The sequence below is a fragment of the Carassius carassius genome, chromosome 32 (genome assembly GCF_963082965.1).
Source record: "Carassius carassius chromosome 32, fCarCar2.1, whole genome shotgun sequence".
NCBI classification, from domain to species: domain Eukaryota; kingdom Metazoa; phylum Chordata; class Actinopteri; order Cypriniformes; family Cyprinidae; genus Carassius; species Carassius carassius.
The window spans coordinates 1,797,399-1,817,149 of record NC_081786.1 but is presented as its reverse complement, the minus strand read 5'-3'; the positions used below and the strand labels follow the sequence as shown (position 1 = coordinate 1,817,149).

At 36.4% G+C, this 19,751-nt stretch overlaps 1 protein-coding gene across 1 annotated transcript in view; it reads right to left on the bottom strand.

Annotated features, from left to right (window-relative positions):
• The window catches only part of LOC132112360 (gamma-2-syntrophin-like), a 79,234-nt gene that overhangs the window by 38,622 nt on the left and 20,861 nt on the right, over positions 1-19,751 (bottom strand). The window contains exons 5-9 of the mRNA XM_059519802.1: positions 19,117-19,160; positions 17,827-17,868; positions 13,108-13,195; positions 11,628-11,719; positions 3,183-3,310 (exon numbers count right to left, since the gene is read on the bottom strand). Of these exons, the coding sequence (XP_059375785.1) occupies positions 3,183-3,310; positions 11,628-11,719; positions 13,108-13,195; positions 17,827-17,868; positions 19,117-19,160 (394 nt within the window). The remainder of the gene's footprint in view (positions 1-3,182; positions 3,311-11,627; positions 11,720-13,107; positions 13,196-17,826; positions 17,869-19,116; positions 19,161-19,751) is intronic.

The following is a 19,751-nucleotide window of genomic DNA, read 5'->3' as shown; positions in this document are numbered from 1 at the left end:
GGGCCCATTTAGTAATGTCATTGACACAATCATGCCGATGAGTGATGCAGTGTCGTCTGAGAGCCCGAAGACCACGGGCATCCAATAAAGGTCTCCGGCCTTGTCCCTTACGCACAGAGATTTCTCCAGTTTCTCTGAATCTTTTGATGATGTTATGCACTGTAGATGATGAGATTTGCAAAGCCTTTGTAATTTGACGTAGAGGAACATTGTTTTTAAAGTTTTCCACAATTTTTTTACGCAGTCTTTTACTGATTGGAGAGCCTCTGCCCATCTTTACTTCTGAGAGACTCTGCTTCTCTAAGACAAAGCTTTTATAGCTAATCATGTTACAGACCTGATATCAATTAACTTAATTAATCACTAGATGTTCTACCAGCTGAATCTTTTCAAAACTGCTTGCTTTTTTAGCCATTTGTTGCGCCCGTGCCAACTTTTTTGAGACCTGTAGCAGGCATTAAATTTTAAATGAGCTAATTAAGTGGATAAAAGTGTAAACTTTCTCAGTTTAAACATTTGCTACGTTATCTATGTTCTATTGTGAATAAAATATTGGTTCATGTGATTTGAAATTCCTTTAGTTTTCATTTTATTAAAATTTAAAAAACGTCCCAACTTTTCCGGAATTCGGGTTGTAAATTAATAAAATAAAATAAAATAAAATAAAATAAAATAAAATAAAATAAAATAAAATAAAATAAAATAAAATAAAATAAAATAAAATAAAATAATCTGGGCACAAAACCCGACTGCATACAGATCTCTCAGTGCTATCATAAGACTGACCTCGAACATGTCTGTCAGTTCAGATTTTGTTACCTGCTTATTTCCATTTGTTTTTAATGTGCAAAGCTATCAATATAAATGTGAGGGATGAGATGCGTGAGTTGATAGACAGGGTTGTCACACTCACTTCTCCATCAATTGTCCGTAATGGGCGGCTTTGACATTTAATTTCAGAGTGTGTTCGAAGCGTGCCGCAGATGAATTACACTCTGATTTGCCGGACTGACTATTTAATGATAGCTGTCAGAAACACCATCACGTCAAAACATATTCTGCGTGACGCTCGAGCAGTCCTTTCCATTGTGGCCCAGATGATTATGCTTATGAAAGGCTACTGAGGCCAAAAGGCTGTGAGATGAACATTTCTAATGCATTAAATCAAGCGAGAGCAAGACTAACTCTATTACTGAAGTGAGATTAAAGAAGCACTGCTCTCAAAACACGACATCTTTAGCAGCTTCCAACTTTTCCAGTAAAGCAATTCAATAAATGGCATGATTTCAATTAATGCCAACCATGTGTGAGATGCGTCCATTCGACACTTGGCCTTTTACAGATAGAAATTGCCTGGAGAATGTAATGTTCTGCTTGAACTAGCAGCAGACTGTAGCCCAGCGCTTTGAAACAGAACACAATAAAAAAACTATTAGTCTGAAGAGAGAGCGTCTTCATCGGCCATCGCATACATAGAGAAAGACTGAGAAGATGCTTTCGGCTTTTGGGAGAGTCTTACATTCAGTGGGAATGGTACTGGGATGTGAAATCTGAGCATTAAAATGATGAAAAGCTGACAATCCTTCATGAAAGATGGACTATTAGATGTTAAAAGTTTAAAAATGCATTCAGACGCTCAGGAGATATCAACTGAGGAGTCGTATTCAGTGAAGAGTTCTAGAGAAAGTGCAGCTGATGGACAGAAAAACAAATCAATAAATACTTAAGAGAGAAAAAGCAAAACAGATTTAACTCTGTAAAGCCTGTCATGTGAAATTATAATCAAAAAGTATATCTTTTTTTCTAAACAGAAGTTATTGAACACTCAGACCAGAAACAATAAACTTGTTAATACACTTGATTGAGGTCTGTGGGTTAAAAGTAGATGTTTCTGCATTATTTATTATGTTACTTTAAAATGCATTAAACTGCAAAAAAGGGGAAAAAAATTATAATTATTTTATAATTATTTTTCATATTTTTTATTTAAAATTAATTTAAATTAATATAATATTATGCAAAAAAATCATTTCAATTAAAAATAATCATAAATGAATAAAAATAAAACAAAAACAGAATATATATATATATATATATATATATATATATATTTCTATGCAAAAGTAAAACAACAACAACATTTTATGGCATGGGAGATTGTACATTAGTGGCATGTTTTCCCCATTTATTCTCCTCTCATATTATGAAAATTGTTTAAATATACTTTAAAAAAAAAAGTATGCATTTGTATTTATGTTCTGCATCATATTTGATCCATCAGGATTTTATGATTTACATAGTCTGATATAGTAAGAATATGGAGGAAAAACAGCTTAATTTCATTAAAATTTGGTGCAGATGCTGAAATTCATATGACTAAAGATGATGAAATTCTGATGCTTTTAATGTAAATCAATGAGAGCTCAGCACAGCACATCTCTATATCTTTAATAATATGTCTTAGTGAGATGAGATTGAAATGATTCACAGATATAACAATGCCATGATTGAGAGCTGAAGAAATCAAGGCTCCTCAGAAGATGTGAGATGTTCTGGAGGCTTGTGAAGATCATTCCTCCGCTGAGGAACAGTGAAAGTACAGCTTCTGGAAACAAACGCTCCTCAAAAGATCCCGAGGATCAGATTTGAGACTCTAAAACATGATTGATGGAGAATCAGGTAAAGCTGAGCTGCTTCAGTCCAGGAAGAGTTCATCTGGAGATATTACTGATGTTACTCTGATCTTTACTTGATCAAAAGACACATGAAGCACCAGCTGAAGCTGGACTAATAAAACGACAGAAGGCAGTAGGGTTAAAAAAAAAAGGAGTCAGACCTGAAACTCTTCCTGGAGTCGAGCCCAAAGCACATAGAAATATATTCAGATTATGCATTCTGCCTAATTAAGGATCTGATTCCACCTGCTGCAATCACAAGCTTTATATTGATATATCTCTTCTCCGCCGATGTGATGCGATTTCATTCTGCTATCAATGGCAGACGACTAAAGTTAGAGCCACTTCTTCTCGACCCGCGGCTGCTGTATCGCTGACCTTTCCAGACACGGCATGACGCTGCATAGATATTGGATTTAACATCCTCTCACCTAAATGAAAAAGGCTTGCAAAACCAACACTGGGCAAACCTTACAGCTCGTGTGGCATCACGGCGGATTACCGTACCTTAATTTGTCGGTTCCAGCTTTGCGTCGAGAGATTCGAGCCATGAACAGAGGGAGGCTGACGGCATCCAGCCAGCGCTTCTCATACTTTGGTTCATTAGCCGAAGGTGAGGAGGGCGACGACGGGGCCTGGACGGAATAAATGAGAGGGAGAGAGTCAGAGGCCGGAGCAGAAACATCTCGTTTTACTCCTCTTTGATCACGGCGCCAGCGGCCCCTTAACAACCACAGCCTGCGATTCAAAGACATCCACAGCGCTCGGCCCCTGTCTGATAATAACTCCGGCTCAACCTGATCCTGCTGTATTTTACAAATCAATGAGGATTACAGTTGCCTCACGTAAATGCATGACATTTTCCATGCATATTCACAGATGAAGGAGAAAGATGATGACAGTCTAAAGCGGGTGAACGCTTGAACACTGTAAATGCATAGTTAGCTCTCAAAAGCAATGGAAGCACTTTTCAGCCACAGATTTAAAGATAAATAAATAAAATTTTAACCGTGTCCTCACAATTTTGAGTTTACATCTCGTAATTCTGAATTTATATATATATATATATATATATAAATATATACATACATAGTGAATTTTCCATCCATACATCCTTCCTTCCATCTATCTATATATTTAGATTTTTTTTGTTCTAGCAGAAACAAAGAAAAACAGAATTTGCAAGATAGAAATATTTTTCCTCAAAATTCTTTTTTCTCAGAATTTTTTGTTAAATCTCACATTTCAGAATTGTGAGATATAAACAGAATTGCAAGACATAAACTCAGAATTCTGACTTTTTGTTGCAAGTGTGACTTTTTTCTGCAAGTCTGACTTGTGACATATATTCAGAATTTTCAATAAAAATTAGTTAAATCTATATAAAAAAGTTGCAATTAATTTTTTTTGTTTACTTTTTTTTCCTGTGGCAGAAACCATATAGCTGTGAAGTAATCATTTTGAATTATTAACAAAAAAATATGGCGAAAATTCAAATTACACGAATCGGGTAAAAAAATACAATATTTTCCATTAAAATAATGTGAATTTGAGAGAAAAAAAGTTTAGCAGTTTCTATCAAACATTAAAGGTTTCACTACTTCCATCTCACCTCACTCTCTTTCAATGTTAAACAGACACTTCATGCTGACAGTAAGCCCCGCCTTCTTTGATTTGATTGGCTGTCTCTGTCATTCTGACAATGATGAGTGCTGTTAGACTGCTGAGGCAGATCAGCCAAAAGATTTGACTTTTAACTCTTCTTGTCATCCTACAGTATAACAAACAGAGCACTGCATAACAAAGTGAAGCAAATCAGTGCAAGACTTTCAAACATTGGAGGGGCAGTTTGTCCATTTCTAAATATTGTGGGAAACTTCCCCCTCAGTGTCTATGATGGTTATGGCCCTGACAGAGACAGGCTTATACAGACTGCTGCAAACACTGCTGGGAACCCATAAAATTCAGCTCGTCAATTCTAGAGTTTATATTCTTCAAACTGTACAGCCCCTAGTGTGCATCACATCTGTGCTCTACTCACTTCAAATGCAAAATCCCATCAGTGATATCAGTATTAACGTAATATTATGCATGACATGCATGAATCTCTCGGATGCAAAAAAGTCAGTGCAAAGCACGTAAGCTTATAAATCTCCTCGTATCAAATCAAAATCATATTTTTTTCTGCAAAGCACATCAGTACAGGTGCTTCACAGTAGCTGTGGGATGCTTAAGATGAGGATATAGATTTTTTAGAGACGTTTCTGACCTTGCTTCTAGATGCAACGTACAGAGCATTTGGGTTTATATTCCAGTCAGAAACCAAACTTGAAAAGGTAAAAATGCAACTTGAAATTTGTTCTTAAAACCCTTAAAAACAAAAAAGTATTTTATACACACACACACACACACACACATGTATTTCACATGACAGATGGGAAAACAAGAAATTCAGAGTTCTTTCTCCTGTATCAGAAACCTTTTAGCATAATTACCTCCGTATTTCATCTCTGACTGGATTCTTTCACTTGTGGCTGGATTTTCAAGCCATCACCGATTACATGTGAAGGTTTTTCTAGTCGTATTCTCCACTCTGCTGTTTACTCGGACTGAGGCTGGATAATTAAACTTGATTTGACTTTCATGTTGAGCTGCTAGGAAGAGCCCAGAGATGACACTGAATGAAATATCGCCGACACGTCAAGACAGATCAGACTCACAGAGCGTCTCTCACGAGGAACCAAACACCAGCTCTTCATTACAGTTTCTCTTCCATACGCCCAGAGAGCTTCATCACTATACAGCAGTGACATTTCACTACTTCTCAGCTACATCCAATATGGCATCTATTATATATATATATATATATAAGATGCCATATTGCCTTGAAGTGAGTCCATTTACACTATTTTCTTTATATATGTACATATATATTGTTCAAATAATTAAGTAAATAAAGAGTAAAGAGAAATAAAGAGAAATCTTGAAAATAAATAACTTTTTAAGTAAATAGTCTAAAGAGGTTTGTTTTAGTTGGTTTCAGCTAGTTTAGCTGTATATCCAACCACCTTTTAGGCTTGTTTAAGCAGGTTTTTTCTTTGTTTTTGTTAATATTGTGGTTGGATTAATATTAACAACATAATAACTGAAGGCGGGTCTATTAGGCTGAAAGCACAGATCCAATATTTGGACACAAATCCGGTATGAATTACATGAATACATTATCAAGACAGTATTTTCAGTACAGAGTCAGTACAACCAAACTACTAGAGAAACTGGTGTATTTTTAATGATTTCAGTATTAAGTATGCACCGAAATACCAATTTTATTTGGCATCCCTACCTCCAGATTTGGCAAAGAGAGCTGCTATGCTAATTATTGGCAAGTATGTAAATGAATAAAGTGCTAAAGCACCAGCCCGTCGGCTGATAAAAAGTGAAACGCTGTCAGTCAGCCCAATGTCACAACAGCCTGGAGGGGACGACAAGCTTCGAGAATTATAATCACCTCCTGCCGACGAGCTCAAACTACAAGAGGATTAGAAAAAACTCATTTGAGGAACTCGAGAAAAAGCACAAATATTGTCGACTCAGCAGTCAGGAGAGGGCCGCATGTGTTTTTGCACATTTCCATGCCTGGCAAAGGCAGAGAGAGTCAATAGAAGAAAATAATTCATCTGTTTACGCTAATTGGATACAGTGGCTGCCATTCAATGTTTAACAATGAAGTATCTGTGTACACTGTTCCTGGAAAGACACCTTGTGAGCTCCTACATTCATCCCATTTTTTGTGGGAATATGATGCATCTAGAGGAACATCATTAAAATAAACAATTCTGCTCTTGGAGACACTCTCATTTACACAGAACTGATAAATGAGCTGATATGAACACACCATAAAGACTATTTTGTCACATATTATGTGTTAAGGCAAAAATAACTATTAGTGATGCTTAAACTCAGGGATAGAGGTGTGTTTAAAATATTGAAGAAACGCTGTATAATCCTACACTGAAGAAGAAAACTGAGCTATATGTAGAGATCAGAATATCACAATGCCCTGACAAACACTCAGAACTTTCTAGCAACACCATGGTAACACCCTGCAAACACCCACAACATTCTAGGAACACCATAGTAACACCCTGCAAACACCCACAGCATTAAAGCAAACACCATAGTAACACCCTGCAAACACCCACAGCATTCTAGGAACACCATAGTAACACCCTGCAAACACCCACAGCATTAAAGCAAACACCATAGTAACACCCTGCAAACACCCACAGCATTCTAGGAACACCATAGTAACACCCTGCAAACACCCACAGCATTAAAGCAAACACCATAGTAACACCCTGCAAACACCCACAGCATTCTAGGAACACCATAGTAACACCCTGCAAACACCCACAGCATTAAAGCAAACACCATAGTAACACCCTGCAAACACCCACAGCATTCTAGCAACACCATGGTAACACCCTGCAAACACCCACAGCATTAAAGCAAACACCATAGTAACACCCTGCAAACACCCACAGCATTCTAGCAACACCATAGTAACACCCTGCAAACACCCACAACATTCTAGCAACACCATAGTAACACCCTGCAAATGTAATACTCCTGTAAAGGATGATATTAAAGGAATGAGCGTTCAAGCGATGTTTCTTCACCGATGCTTTATCATGAATGAATACAAATGATGTGAATTGCACAAGTGCATAGTCTCACACTTTTCAACAGTACAATCACAAATGCATAGTATCAAAGCAGTATTGACTTAGATGCTGTTACTGTAACCACAAATCACAATTTATGACACAGGGCCAGATATATAAATAGTTCCACTCGACTACATAGTCTTCTCAGGGCGTCATACATACACTATCTGTGAATAAGCATGAAAGAAACTCATAAAAGAAGGAATAAGGAATAACAAACATATATAATGAATAAAATATAACATGAAATGCATACAACAGTACATACGTTTTACTTCCATGTCCTAATAACCAGCGTGCAATCTAATCACGGCACATTTATGCTAACCATGTGCTCGGATTTGATGGTTAACATTAAACCGAATTTATGAACATATCAATCATTTGCATCTCGAAAAACAATCAATATAGAGAACAGCCTTTTTTACAAATCAATTACAGCAATGATGGTGTGCCTTGTGTACATTTTATACCTGTAAAGGATGATATTAAAGGAATGAGCGTTCAAGCGATGTTTCTTCACCGATGCTTTATCATGAATGAAGCATATCGCGAGAACTCCCGCACGCAGTGGCGCGCACCTTTTCATTCAACCAATCACACACATCCATCTCCAGCTGATAATATACATATTAAATCGGAACGATAACTCTTATGAAAAATTCCGAAATAGTTGTAACATGTATTTTAATTAACACAGCATTTATAATGTGATAGAACCGATATAAATCAAATATAAATCAAATCAAGGAATATGGATATTGCTCATTGTGCATCATGTCACATGAAATGTACACAAGAATAAACTGATAATAATTATGATTATGATAATTATTCAGGATACCACACAAACACCCAAAGCATTCTAGGAACACCATAGTAACACCCTCCAAACACCCACAGCATTCTAGCAACACCATAGTAACACCCTGCAAACACACAACATTCTAGCAACACCATAGTAACACCCTGCAAACACCCACAACATTCTAGCAACACCATAGTAACACCCTGCAAACACACAACATTCTAGCAACACCATAGTAACACCCTGCAAACACCCACAGCATTCTAGCAACACCATAGTAACACCCTGCAAACACACAACATTCTAGCAACGCCATAGTAACACCCTGCAAACACACAACATTCTAGCAACACCATAGTAACACCCTGCAAACACCCACAGCATTCTAGCAACACCATAGTAACACCCTGCAAACACACAACATTCTAGCAACGCCATAGTAACAACCTGCAAACACACAACATTCTAGCAACACCATAGTAACACCCTGCAAACACCCACAGCTTTCTAGCAACACCATAGTAACATCCTGCAAACACCCAAAGCATTCTAGGAACACCATAGTAACGCCCTGCAAACACCCAAAGCATTCTAGGAACACCATAGTGACACCCTGCAAACACCCAAATCATTCTAGGAACACCATAGTAACACCCTGCAAACACCCAAAGCATTCTAGGAACACCATAGTAACACCCTGCAAACACCCAAAGCATTCTAGCAACACCATAGTAACACCCTCCAAACACCCACAGCATTCTAGCAACACCATAGTAACACCCTGCAAACACACAACATTCTAGCAACACCATAGTAACACCCTGCAAACACCCACAACATTCTAGCAACACCATAGTAACACCCTGCAAACACACAACATTCTAGCAACACCATAGTAACACCCTGCAAACACCCACAGCATTCTAGCAACACCATAGTAACACCCTGCAAACACACAACATTCTAGCAACGCCATAGTAACACCCTGCAAACACACAACATTCTAGCAACACCATAGTAACACCCTGCAAACACCCACAGCATTCTAGCAACACCATAGTAACACCCTGCAAACACACAACATTCTAGCAACGCCATAGTAACAACCTGCAAACACACCACATTCTAGCAACACCATAGTAACACCCTGCAAACACCCACAGCTTTCTAGCAACACCATAGTAACACCCTGCAAACACCCAAAGCATTCTAGGAACACCATAGTAACGCCCTGCAAACACCCAAAGCATTCTAGGAACACCATAGTGACACCCTGCAAACACCCAAATCATTCTAGGAACACCATAGTAACACCCTGCAAACACCCAAAGCATTCTAGGAACACCATAGTAACACCCTGCAAACACCCAAAGCATTCTAGCAACACCATAGTAACACCCTGCAAACACCCAAAGCATTCTAGGAACACCATAGTAACACCCTGCAAACACCCAAAGCATTCTAGGAACACCATAGTAACACCCTGCAAACACCCAAATCATTCTAGGAACACCATAGTAACACCCTGCAAACACCCAAATCATTCTAGGAACACCATAGTAACACCCTGCAAACACCCAGCATCATCACAGCAACCAAAAATATATCTACTAACTGTCATCAACACTATTTCTGAGTTCTGTTCTATTTATAGATTGACTTTAGGGTGGTATCTGAAACCTTGATTTGTCTGCGCTCTTAGACTGCATTTCCATTTTCATCTCTCTCGCTCAGGCATGAATGGATTTTCAGAGGCTGTATGCAGATCTTACATCTCAAAGCTTCACCTGCTGACACGTAGCACCGCCGTTTCCCCAGGGTCTCATTGTTATGTGTGTTGTCACATTAATGTGCTGCATGTAAATCTCTGCGTGTTCATGTGGTCTGTGGGCAGATCGAGTCAGACGTCTGCCTTACCTCTGCTCTCTGATTTGAATAAGAAAGTGACCGGTGACTTAACGAGGCAGAGCGTGTTCGTTCAGATGACGGCAGGATATTCTCAGTGTGTCGGGTCATGTGGCTGCTGCAATCTATTAACTGGCAGCGAGGAGCACTGGCAATGATATTTCAAGGTCAGATGAAACACATGACCTCTATATCTTGCTCGAGTGGAGTTACAATTTAGCCTAGTTTTGATGTAAGCTACATCTTAAACACTACTAATTATTTGATAATATTGACATATACACTTATTTACATAAAACATTTTGGTAGAGCCTTTTCAACACAAACCAACCTAAACAGCACACCTCAGTATTTTATAGCAACTTTTTATCTCATATTTTTTTTTTCTCAGAATTGTGCATTTTTCTTTCATAATCAAAAGTTACTACTTACAAGATTTATACTAAGAATTTAAAAAAAATCTGAATTTGCAAGATGTAAATTTGCAGTTGTGAGTCTATGGGCCCTATTTTAACGGTCTAAGTGCATGATCTATAGCGAACAGCACAGGTGCACTTTTTGTTTTACGACAGGAAAACAATCGACACACTTGGCTGCATGGTCTAAACGGGTTGTCCCTATTCTCTTATTGAGTAATGTTTTTTGGGGGGCGTAACGTGCAATAAATCAAAGTCTCATCTCCCATCCCTTTGAAAGCCAGATGTGCTCTAGCCATGGTGGGTTCGCCATGTCATATATACATGTATACGTCACAAATCATATATTTATGAATTAGTCGCAATTGCGAGTTTACATCTTACAGATGTGCAAGTTTACGTTTCATTATTCCATTATGATATATCTCAAATTCATATCCTCCAGTTGTGAGTTATTAATTGCGAAATGTAAATCTAGATCTAATAATTGTGAATTTATATGTAACTTGCAGTTAATTATTTTTTTTTAGCAGTTGCAAGTTAATTGTGAAATGTAAACTTTCTGAAAAATTCTGATAGTCAGAATCTTTAAAACTCGCAATTATGAGTTTATACACTGTAATTATGCTATAAACTTTTTTTCTTAGAATTGCGAGTTTATAATTTACATGCATATCATTTAATTTGCAATTCTGAAATAAAAAATAAAAAAAAACTTTAATTTGCAAGATTAGATATTGCAATTATGAGTTGTTGTTATTTTGGAAGAAGCTTATATCCTGCTATTGCATGTTATTGATTGTAAGAATGTAATGTAAGAATAACGTTAAAACGTTTTTAACTTGCAATTGTGGGATATTCATTTGTTAAGTTAAATGCAAATTATTATAGGTTTGTTCGAAACTACTAAGCCCAATTATGAGGAAAAAAAATAGTGATGCTCCCCTATAACCACAGTGCTCAAGAAGTCGGTTCCAGCTCTCTATCTGGCACAGAGGCATTTTCAACCTGATTCTGTCATCCGTCTCACTTTCGAGGCTTATGAATAAGCTCCTTAACAGAAGTGATGCTCACAACGATACAAAAGGTGACTTACCGTGTTGCTCGAGTTCCCATTTAAATGCAAACCACTGTCGAAAAGTGGCGAGGACGCCCTGCTGCTCTGATCACTGGACGGTCCGGGTGAACCTGAGGGAATACGGCAGATTATTACATATTCTATATACAGCAGAGCTCATACTATGTGCAAATCTACTCTATTAACTCCGTACTTCTAAATCCGTGCGATATGACGTGCATTAGCTTGGCAAGCTGCTTTCTGGGTTGTCACAATGCCACGGACACCAAAGTCACAGGAGATTATTCGGTGAGGTGAGCGTGAAATGCACGAGACGCAGGAGTTCTGACACGGCCATCACTGGAAAATGCAGAATCTAAGAAACACCACTATGAAAGTTGTCTTTTCTGTCTCATGTAGCACATAGCTGCTCACTTCAGTCCCGAGAGATTCACTATCCTTCAGAATCGTCAGTGAAGTTCCTACTAACTAGCTGAAATGTGATGTGCATTCAAGTAATTTTAATCTGAAAAGAATGGATGACTTGGAAAAATGCATATTTTTCACTTCATGACAAATCCTCAGGATAGCATAACAAAATGGAGAGAAAATGTTGTGCATAAGATGTGTAACTCTGTATAGCTGCTGTTACTGATAACTAAAAAAAATAAAACTTTATATCTATTAAAAAATGGTAATTGATAAAATGGTATTTTACACACTTACACACACACACACACACATATATACAACGCCCGTTTGAGATTGTGTCTCATATTTAAATCACATAGTTAAGAAATATCACACGAGCTGTAAGCTAAGTGCAAGATCATACGAGTGCACAAGTTCATTAAGAAGTTAATATTGTGTTATTTTAGACACAATGTTGTCTGTTTTGCTCAATTTTGCCAACCAGAAGAACAACGCAGAATTGTTCATCTCCGAGAAAAACCCACAGCAGCATTTAATTTCTTAATCCATGTTTTGAACGAATTTGGTGAATCATTTGGTGCATTGAAGATATATATATATATATCAAATAAAAACTGAAAATATATAAAAAGACTTATTCAAAATATTGATAAAAAATATGACAGTGCATAAATAATACAAACATATCACTGGTACGTAATGTTGTACTTGCATATTTTTTTGATTATCGTGTTGCTGCAGAGAAAAAGAAGATGAAATGTCTTTTTGTTTCCTAATAAGCCAGTTAAATTAGTGACATTTTCTGGTAAGATTTACTGCTGTTCTTCAGAAAAAAAAAAGCTCGAAATGCAAACTGTATACTGTAAGCAACAATCACAATTAAAAGTTAATTATGACAAATGCAACTTGCTTCTGTCATAATCTTTACTTTACAAAGCCTGCTTCATATGTAAACTTTCCTGAGAAGGCATTCCCAGAATGCATTGCAACAATCTCCCGTGTGTTTGCCATGCAATTTGTGTTAAATGCAATATTTCGGATCATGCATGAGCTTTAGTAGAAGAGCTCAGATGTGAAGCAAACCTACCTAATGGGAGGTTTAAGAAGGCCGGCGCTTCCCTGAGATAGCGTACAGTGATGGTGACTTCATCCCCTGCCGTCCGCAAAAGATGAACCTGCACAGAAATAAAATAAAGAAATAAAACATCCTTCTGACATCAGGATGAGAAGATGCACTTGAGCTGCATTTAAATGGCTCTTTCACACCTAATTGAGTCGAGGAGCCGCAACATTTGGATTAAATCAACTCTATGCAATCAGTTTGTAATCTCTCAGAGATTTCTCATAAATTATTATTACAGCAAGCGTTGTGTGACCTCTCTCCGCTGGAGCGCTGGACCATCAAGTGCTGAGTTCAGGTTCACTAACCACTCCCTAGACAAGCAATTACTCAGTCAGTGTCTCATATCTTCAGATTTCATCATCTCACGCAGGGATTCACAACTTCTTTGCCAGCTGAACCTCTCTGACTTAAAATATTTACTTAAATGAGTGAAGTTACATTCAGCCAAGTATGGTGACCCATACTCAGAATTTGTGCTCTGCATTTAACCCATCTGAAATGCACACACACAGAGCAGTGAAAACACACACACACACACTGTGAGCACACACCCAGAGCAGTGGGCATCATTTATGCTGCGGCGCCCGGGGAGCAGTTGGGGGTTCAATGCCTTGCTCAAGGGCACCTAAGTCGTGGTATTGAGGGTGGAGAGAGAACAGTACATTCACTCCCCCCACCCACAATTCCTGCCGGCCCGGGACTCGAACTCACAACCTTTCGATTGGGAGTCCGACTCTCTAACCATTAGGCCACGACTTCCCCAAAAATTAAAGGTAATATTTTAATATTTACAAATTTCATGGTCCTCTGATGTCAGTTATTGGTCACATGACATGCAAGAAAAAAATATATATCAGTGCCATTTTTGTTTTATTTTAAAATGATTAATATTATTTTTACATTTGTAAGATTTTTATTAATTATTAGCCTGATGAGACATAATATTGCATAATTCTACTTTGTAAGGATGCATTAAATTTAAATTAAATTGAGTTAATTTTAGTTTATTACAGTTTCATTATTTGTATAATATATAAACATTAGAAGAAAATCATAAATCAGAAAATTTTAAATGAAAATAAGCAATGCGCTAAAATGAGTAAAACCAAAATACAAATAAATTAAAGCCAAATAGAAATATTTGTAATATATTTATTAATGTAATATATATATATATATATATATATATATATATATATATATATATATATATATATATATATATATATATATATATATATATATATATATATATATACTATATAAATTAACTACATACTGTAATAAAATTATTAAAACAAAATTTTTTATGGAAACTGGAAATATGAAAATAAAAGCCAATACAAAATATATCATAATGGTAGATAAATGATAGCTAAAAAATAAAGTGGTACGGGTAATTGATACTGTATTTTCATAGTTTATTATTATCGTGCTGCAACAAAAAAAGATGGGATTGGTGTTTGGTCGCACATAAATCTGTTATTTATGTTGGACATTTTAGTAATTCAGTTAGTTTTAGTGATTCCATTAATTTCAGTTAGTTGCTAAGGCAACAATTTAGATTTTCCATCTTATTTTCTAGTTTTACCATCTTACATTTATATTTTACTTTATTTATGCTTCATATCAACTGTTTTGAAAATGGGGATATTTTGAGCTTTCAGTATACTACGAGAAGTTAAAATCATTAAAAGGTATTAACAAAAAAATGGAATGTTGCAAAGTGTGTTTTAATATCAGAAGTCCGATCTGAATGCAGTTTGCAGCAGATTGTGAAGGATCACCAGAAACAGGATCAGTTTTGATTGCATGTTGAATTTTAGACTTCTTTTAATCATAAGCTCAAATCTAACAAATCTGATCTTTCATCTCTGGTGAAAACAGGACATACTTGTACAACATTTCCACAGAGAGCTGATGCTTGAACAAATCACATATTCACCAAGAAACCCTCATGTGTATTTGTGCTCCAAATCTCAAGATTCCTTCAATCTAAAGTCTGTTTACACTTCCTTGATGGAAGTCGAACACTGGACATTCCTGCAAATAAGCATTTTTATTTTAAAACTAGACATGTTTAGGCTTATATAGAGAGATATTTGGATTTTTAAGCTAGATTATAAAATGTAGAACACAAAATGAGTGTTGTGTAACCTGTCAATGAATTTGACCATGCCGTGAGTCAATATCCATTATTATATTCTGGTTCTGATCAATTAATCATATTTAAAAGACCATTTAAAGAAACCATTCAAATTTTACTGAATGATCTTTTGAGGTTGGTCTTGCAACTCAAACATAAGACAACTACATTATGGAAAACCCCAAATTGCTTTTTTATTGCCCAGGAGATATATTGCACAATGAAGCAACAACTGTGTCTCTGGTGTTTCTCATAAAACGTATATAGAGGAAATAAAAACACACAAATAAAATGAGGTAACACTTCACAATAGGTTTTAATTGAATATTTTCTTAGGCTTTGCTACTGTTTGGGCGCTCTTGGTTACTGCTCCGGGCTCTGCTCCCTTTTTATGTACTTTTCTCTGATTTTTCTAAGATTGTGCTCAAACAACACATTTTTGACACTGAACTAAACACTTTTAGGGACTGGAATAACTATGAAAAGGAAGCCAAGGATGCCAGGACAACATATTTCAGCCACCGGAAACACAGAGCCAGAGCTCTGCTTACCAGACATGTCATCCCTCTCTCCAGCATCTCCACTTCTAAGCTTCTCACAGAAAAAGGAGGAACTGATAATCGGTATGGTGGGACCAAACTCTTTGGACCAAACCACCAAAGCCTGTGGGCCCAGCTTGTCCTTCTCCTGTGAGAGATCTCCAGCTGCTGCCACAATGCCAGGGCTCAAACCCTCCTCCATCTGTTTTAGGTGAACAAAAACAACTAATAACACATCTCAGTAATATGTATTGGGTCTCCGCTATGAGCAGCAACATTCACAAATGTTTACAGAACAAGCGGGAACCCAGTGTGTTTGTAGCTTTCTCTATTTCTGTTGTAAGGCCTTCTCAAGCAGTACGTCTGACCCATTTAATCTGGTACCTGTTATAAATTAAATTAAATTTAAATTAAATTTATGCATTTAGCAGATGCTTTCATCCAAAGCGACTTACAGTGTATTCAAGCTGACAATTTTACCTAACGTGTTCCCTGGGAATCGAACCCACAACCTTGTGCTTGCTAACGCAATGCGTTACCAATTGAGCTTAAACTCAAATGGATATCTGGACAATTTTCAATCTGGCTCCCAAATGCATCACAGCACAGTGACAGCACTCATTAAGAGCACAAGTCTGAGTGGACGTCCATGACATGCGGTGTCCCACAAGGCTCAATTCTTGCACCACTCTTGTTTAGCCTTTATATGCTCCTTCTAAGTCAAATAATGAGAAAGAACCAAATTGACTATCACAGCTATGCTATACAGCCCCACTGACTCCCTCTGTCAATGCACTGATGAAATTAACAGCTGGATGTGCAAGAACTTTCTTCAGTTAAACAATGAGAAAACTGAAGTCATTGCATTTGGAAACAAAGATGACGCTCTTGAGGTCAATCACTTAATGGCCTAGGACCTAAACACATTGCAGATATGGTCAATGAATATAATAAGAAAGAATATACCACTCAAATCATTATTGAGTCAGTAAGAAATACCAAGGGTTCACACAGAACAAGGGGAGTCCACTTTTAATTATTATACCTCCAGCAGTTGGAATCAGCTTCCAGAAGATATCAGATTTTAAAACTTTTTAAATTCCTTGTTTTATTGTTGTGATTATATTGTATGATTAAATTACTTCCTTTTATGTAAAGCCCTTTGACACACAACTAAAATCTTTAAAAAAATTCTTAAAACTTTAACTGAAATTTTTAATTAAGACAGTAAATATAAAATTATATATTATATTTAATAAAAACATTAAAAAAATTTATTCAAAATATTTACAAAAAATCTATAAAAGTATCACAATGATACTAAAACACTGACATGAAAAAACAATAAATGATTATAATTTTATAAACGAATATATAAAAAATAATGGTAGATAAATATATAACAAATCTAGCTACAAATATATCTGTTCTAAACAAATGCAAATGAGACATTATTGTAAAGTGTTAACGAAAAGGTGTATAGAGCTATAAAATATATGTGAATAGCGGCTCAGGTCATTGATGGAGGAACTTAAAACTTTTAGGCTCATACAGAGAACTTCTGATTAGAGACATTGGGTCCTGAATAAACTCAGAAACATCTAAGCAGAACCTTCATCTGACCTCCACTGATCATTACAGATCTGATTTGTGATGTTTTTGTCCTGTAGGATGATTTGTGTCATCTTCTCTCATGTATAACTTATGTCTTAGTATATGTCTTAGTCTGTATTTGTTCGGTGAAATCACTAATCATGTCCGGATGGAGATGTGAGGAACAGCTGTTAGGATCACAGAGAAGAACCTGCCGGAGTAAGAGAGTAAGCATCTCATCCCTTCTCTCTCTCAAGATTAATCTATTTGCTATCGATCAGGTTCAGCTGAGGCCGTACAGAGAGAAGTGAAGCACTCGCTGCTGATAAAACGGATCGAGTGCTTCAGAATTCTGCTTCAAAGTCATTTCAAGAACATGTATGAAAGAGCTGATCAGATACTCACGACTTCCTCATGTGTACACTTCTCCACGTTAATGCCATTGACCTGCACAGAATAAATAAATAAACATATATATATATATATATATATATATATATATATATATATATATATATATATATATATATATATTGAGATCACAATTTATCTCCCTAAAGTTTTATTTTGACTATTTTCATGACAGCCACAGTTATTGCAAAATTTCACTGTGATACAACCATACATTTTATTTTTAGATTTTTTTTTTTATATATACTTTAAAGTACACTACCGTTCAAGTGTTGGCAAGCTTTATAATGCTTTTGGAATAAGTCTGCTACTCACCAAGGTTCCATTTATTTGATAAAAAATTTTTTTACAGTTAAAACAGTAAAATTTGTGAAATATTATTATTGTTCTAAATAACTGCTTTCTATGTGAATATACTGTAAAATGTAAAGGATCAAAGTGATCAAATCTGTATTTTCAGCATCATTCCTCCAGTCTTCAGTGTCACATGATCTTCAGAAATCATTCTAATATGCTGATTTACTGCTCGAGAAACATTTCTGATTATAATCATCAATGCTGAAAACAGCCGTGCTGTCCAATATTTTTATAGAAAGTGATGTGTTTTATTTTTCAGGATTCTTTGATGAATATAGAGTTTAAAAGTACAGCTATTATTTGAAATAGAAATCTTAATATCTAAATGTCTTTACTGTCACTTTAATTGTCACTTTCACTTTTAAATTTGAAATGTTAAAAGTTTAATCCATTCTTGCAGCATTCCATTGTATCATTTAATAAGACCCATCATTTTGCTTCCACAGCTGTATACAAATATATTAATTATTAGATACAGCCGTTTGAACTCTGTTCACACTCTCAGTTAGTAGTAAATGTAAAATGCTGCAAGTTTTTTTTTTTTTTTTTTTTTTTCAAATGAATCAGACTTGGTGATGCTCAAGAGAAGAGTTTGATTTTTTCTTCACCTTGTGGTCTCACACTTGTACTGTATGTGTATTTATAGGGCCTACAAAAAAAAGAGCTTCAATGACATTCAAAATGTAATAAAACCATTTGTTTCAGTCGCACCACAGGAACTATTAATCTGTGTCTTGCTCTCTCTCTTTCTGTTGCTGTTCCTCTGATTCATACAAAGAGATAAAGGTTAAATCTCCAGTCAAGCCAGAGAAAATGAATCAGAGGGAAGCATCATTAAAATGCAGAGTGAATGGCGCTCTAACATGCACCTTTGGTCCCCGAGGGCCACATCAGGAGCAAGAGCGTGCAAAAGCACGAAACACTGACCTGCAACACAGCATCGCCGATAAACAGCATCCCCGTCTGATCAGCTACAGCCCCGGACGGTCCAGCCAGAGGTTAATGGAAAGATTGGGACATAATTACTCATTTAACAGTGCTTTAAAGCGATGACATGGCAATCAGGATTTGAGTTTGATGAGTCTTTCGATCTAGTGAAGCGCTTCGGGACGAATTTCACACAAATCTGGGTTTTAGTTCAATGCCTTCTGACCAATATGATGAAACTCTATAAGCTTTCTGGTATCAAAGGGCGGATATATTTCTACGCTTAGCGTCTCCGAAGTAAGAAAGGACAGCGGGAAGATAATAAAAAGCACTAAAACTGCAAATGCAATGCAGGCCGACATGCACAGAGTCTTGAATTAGCCGTGATTAAAATACATTTGAACTCTATAGCATGCAGCAAAGATAAACTGTTCTCAAATACTGATTCTAATCACATGTTAGCAGTTGCTGTCAGACACTCGTGATGAAAAAACTATAATGCGAGCAAGTGCTAATTATAGGGATATCAAACGGACTACATTTAGGCTGTGCAGTGCATTTATTTTAAATGAAAAACAAAAGTAGGAAGAACTGTACTCTACAAGATCTTACACAATATATTACAGGTATAGTTC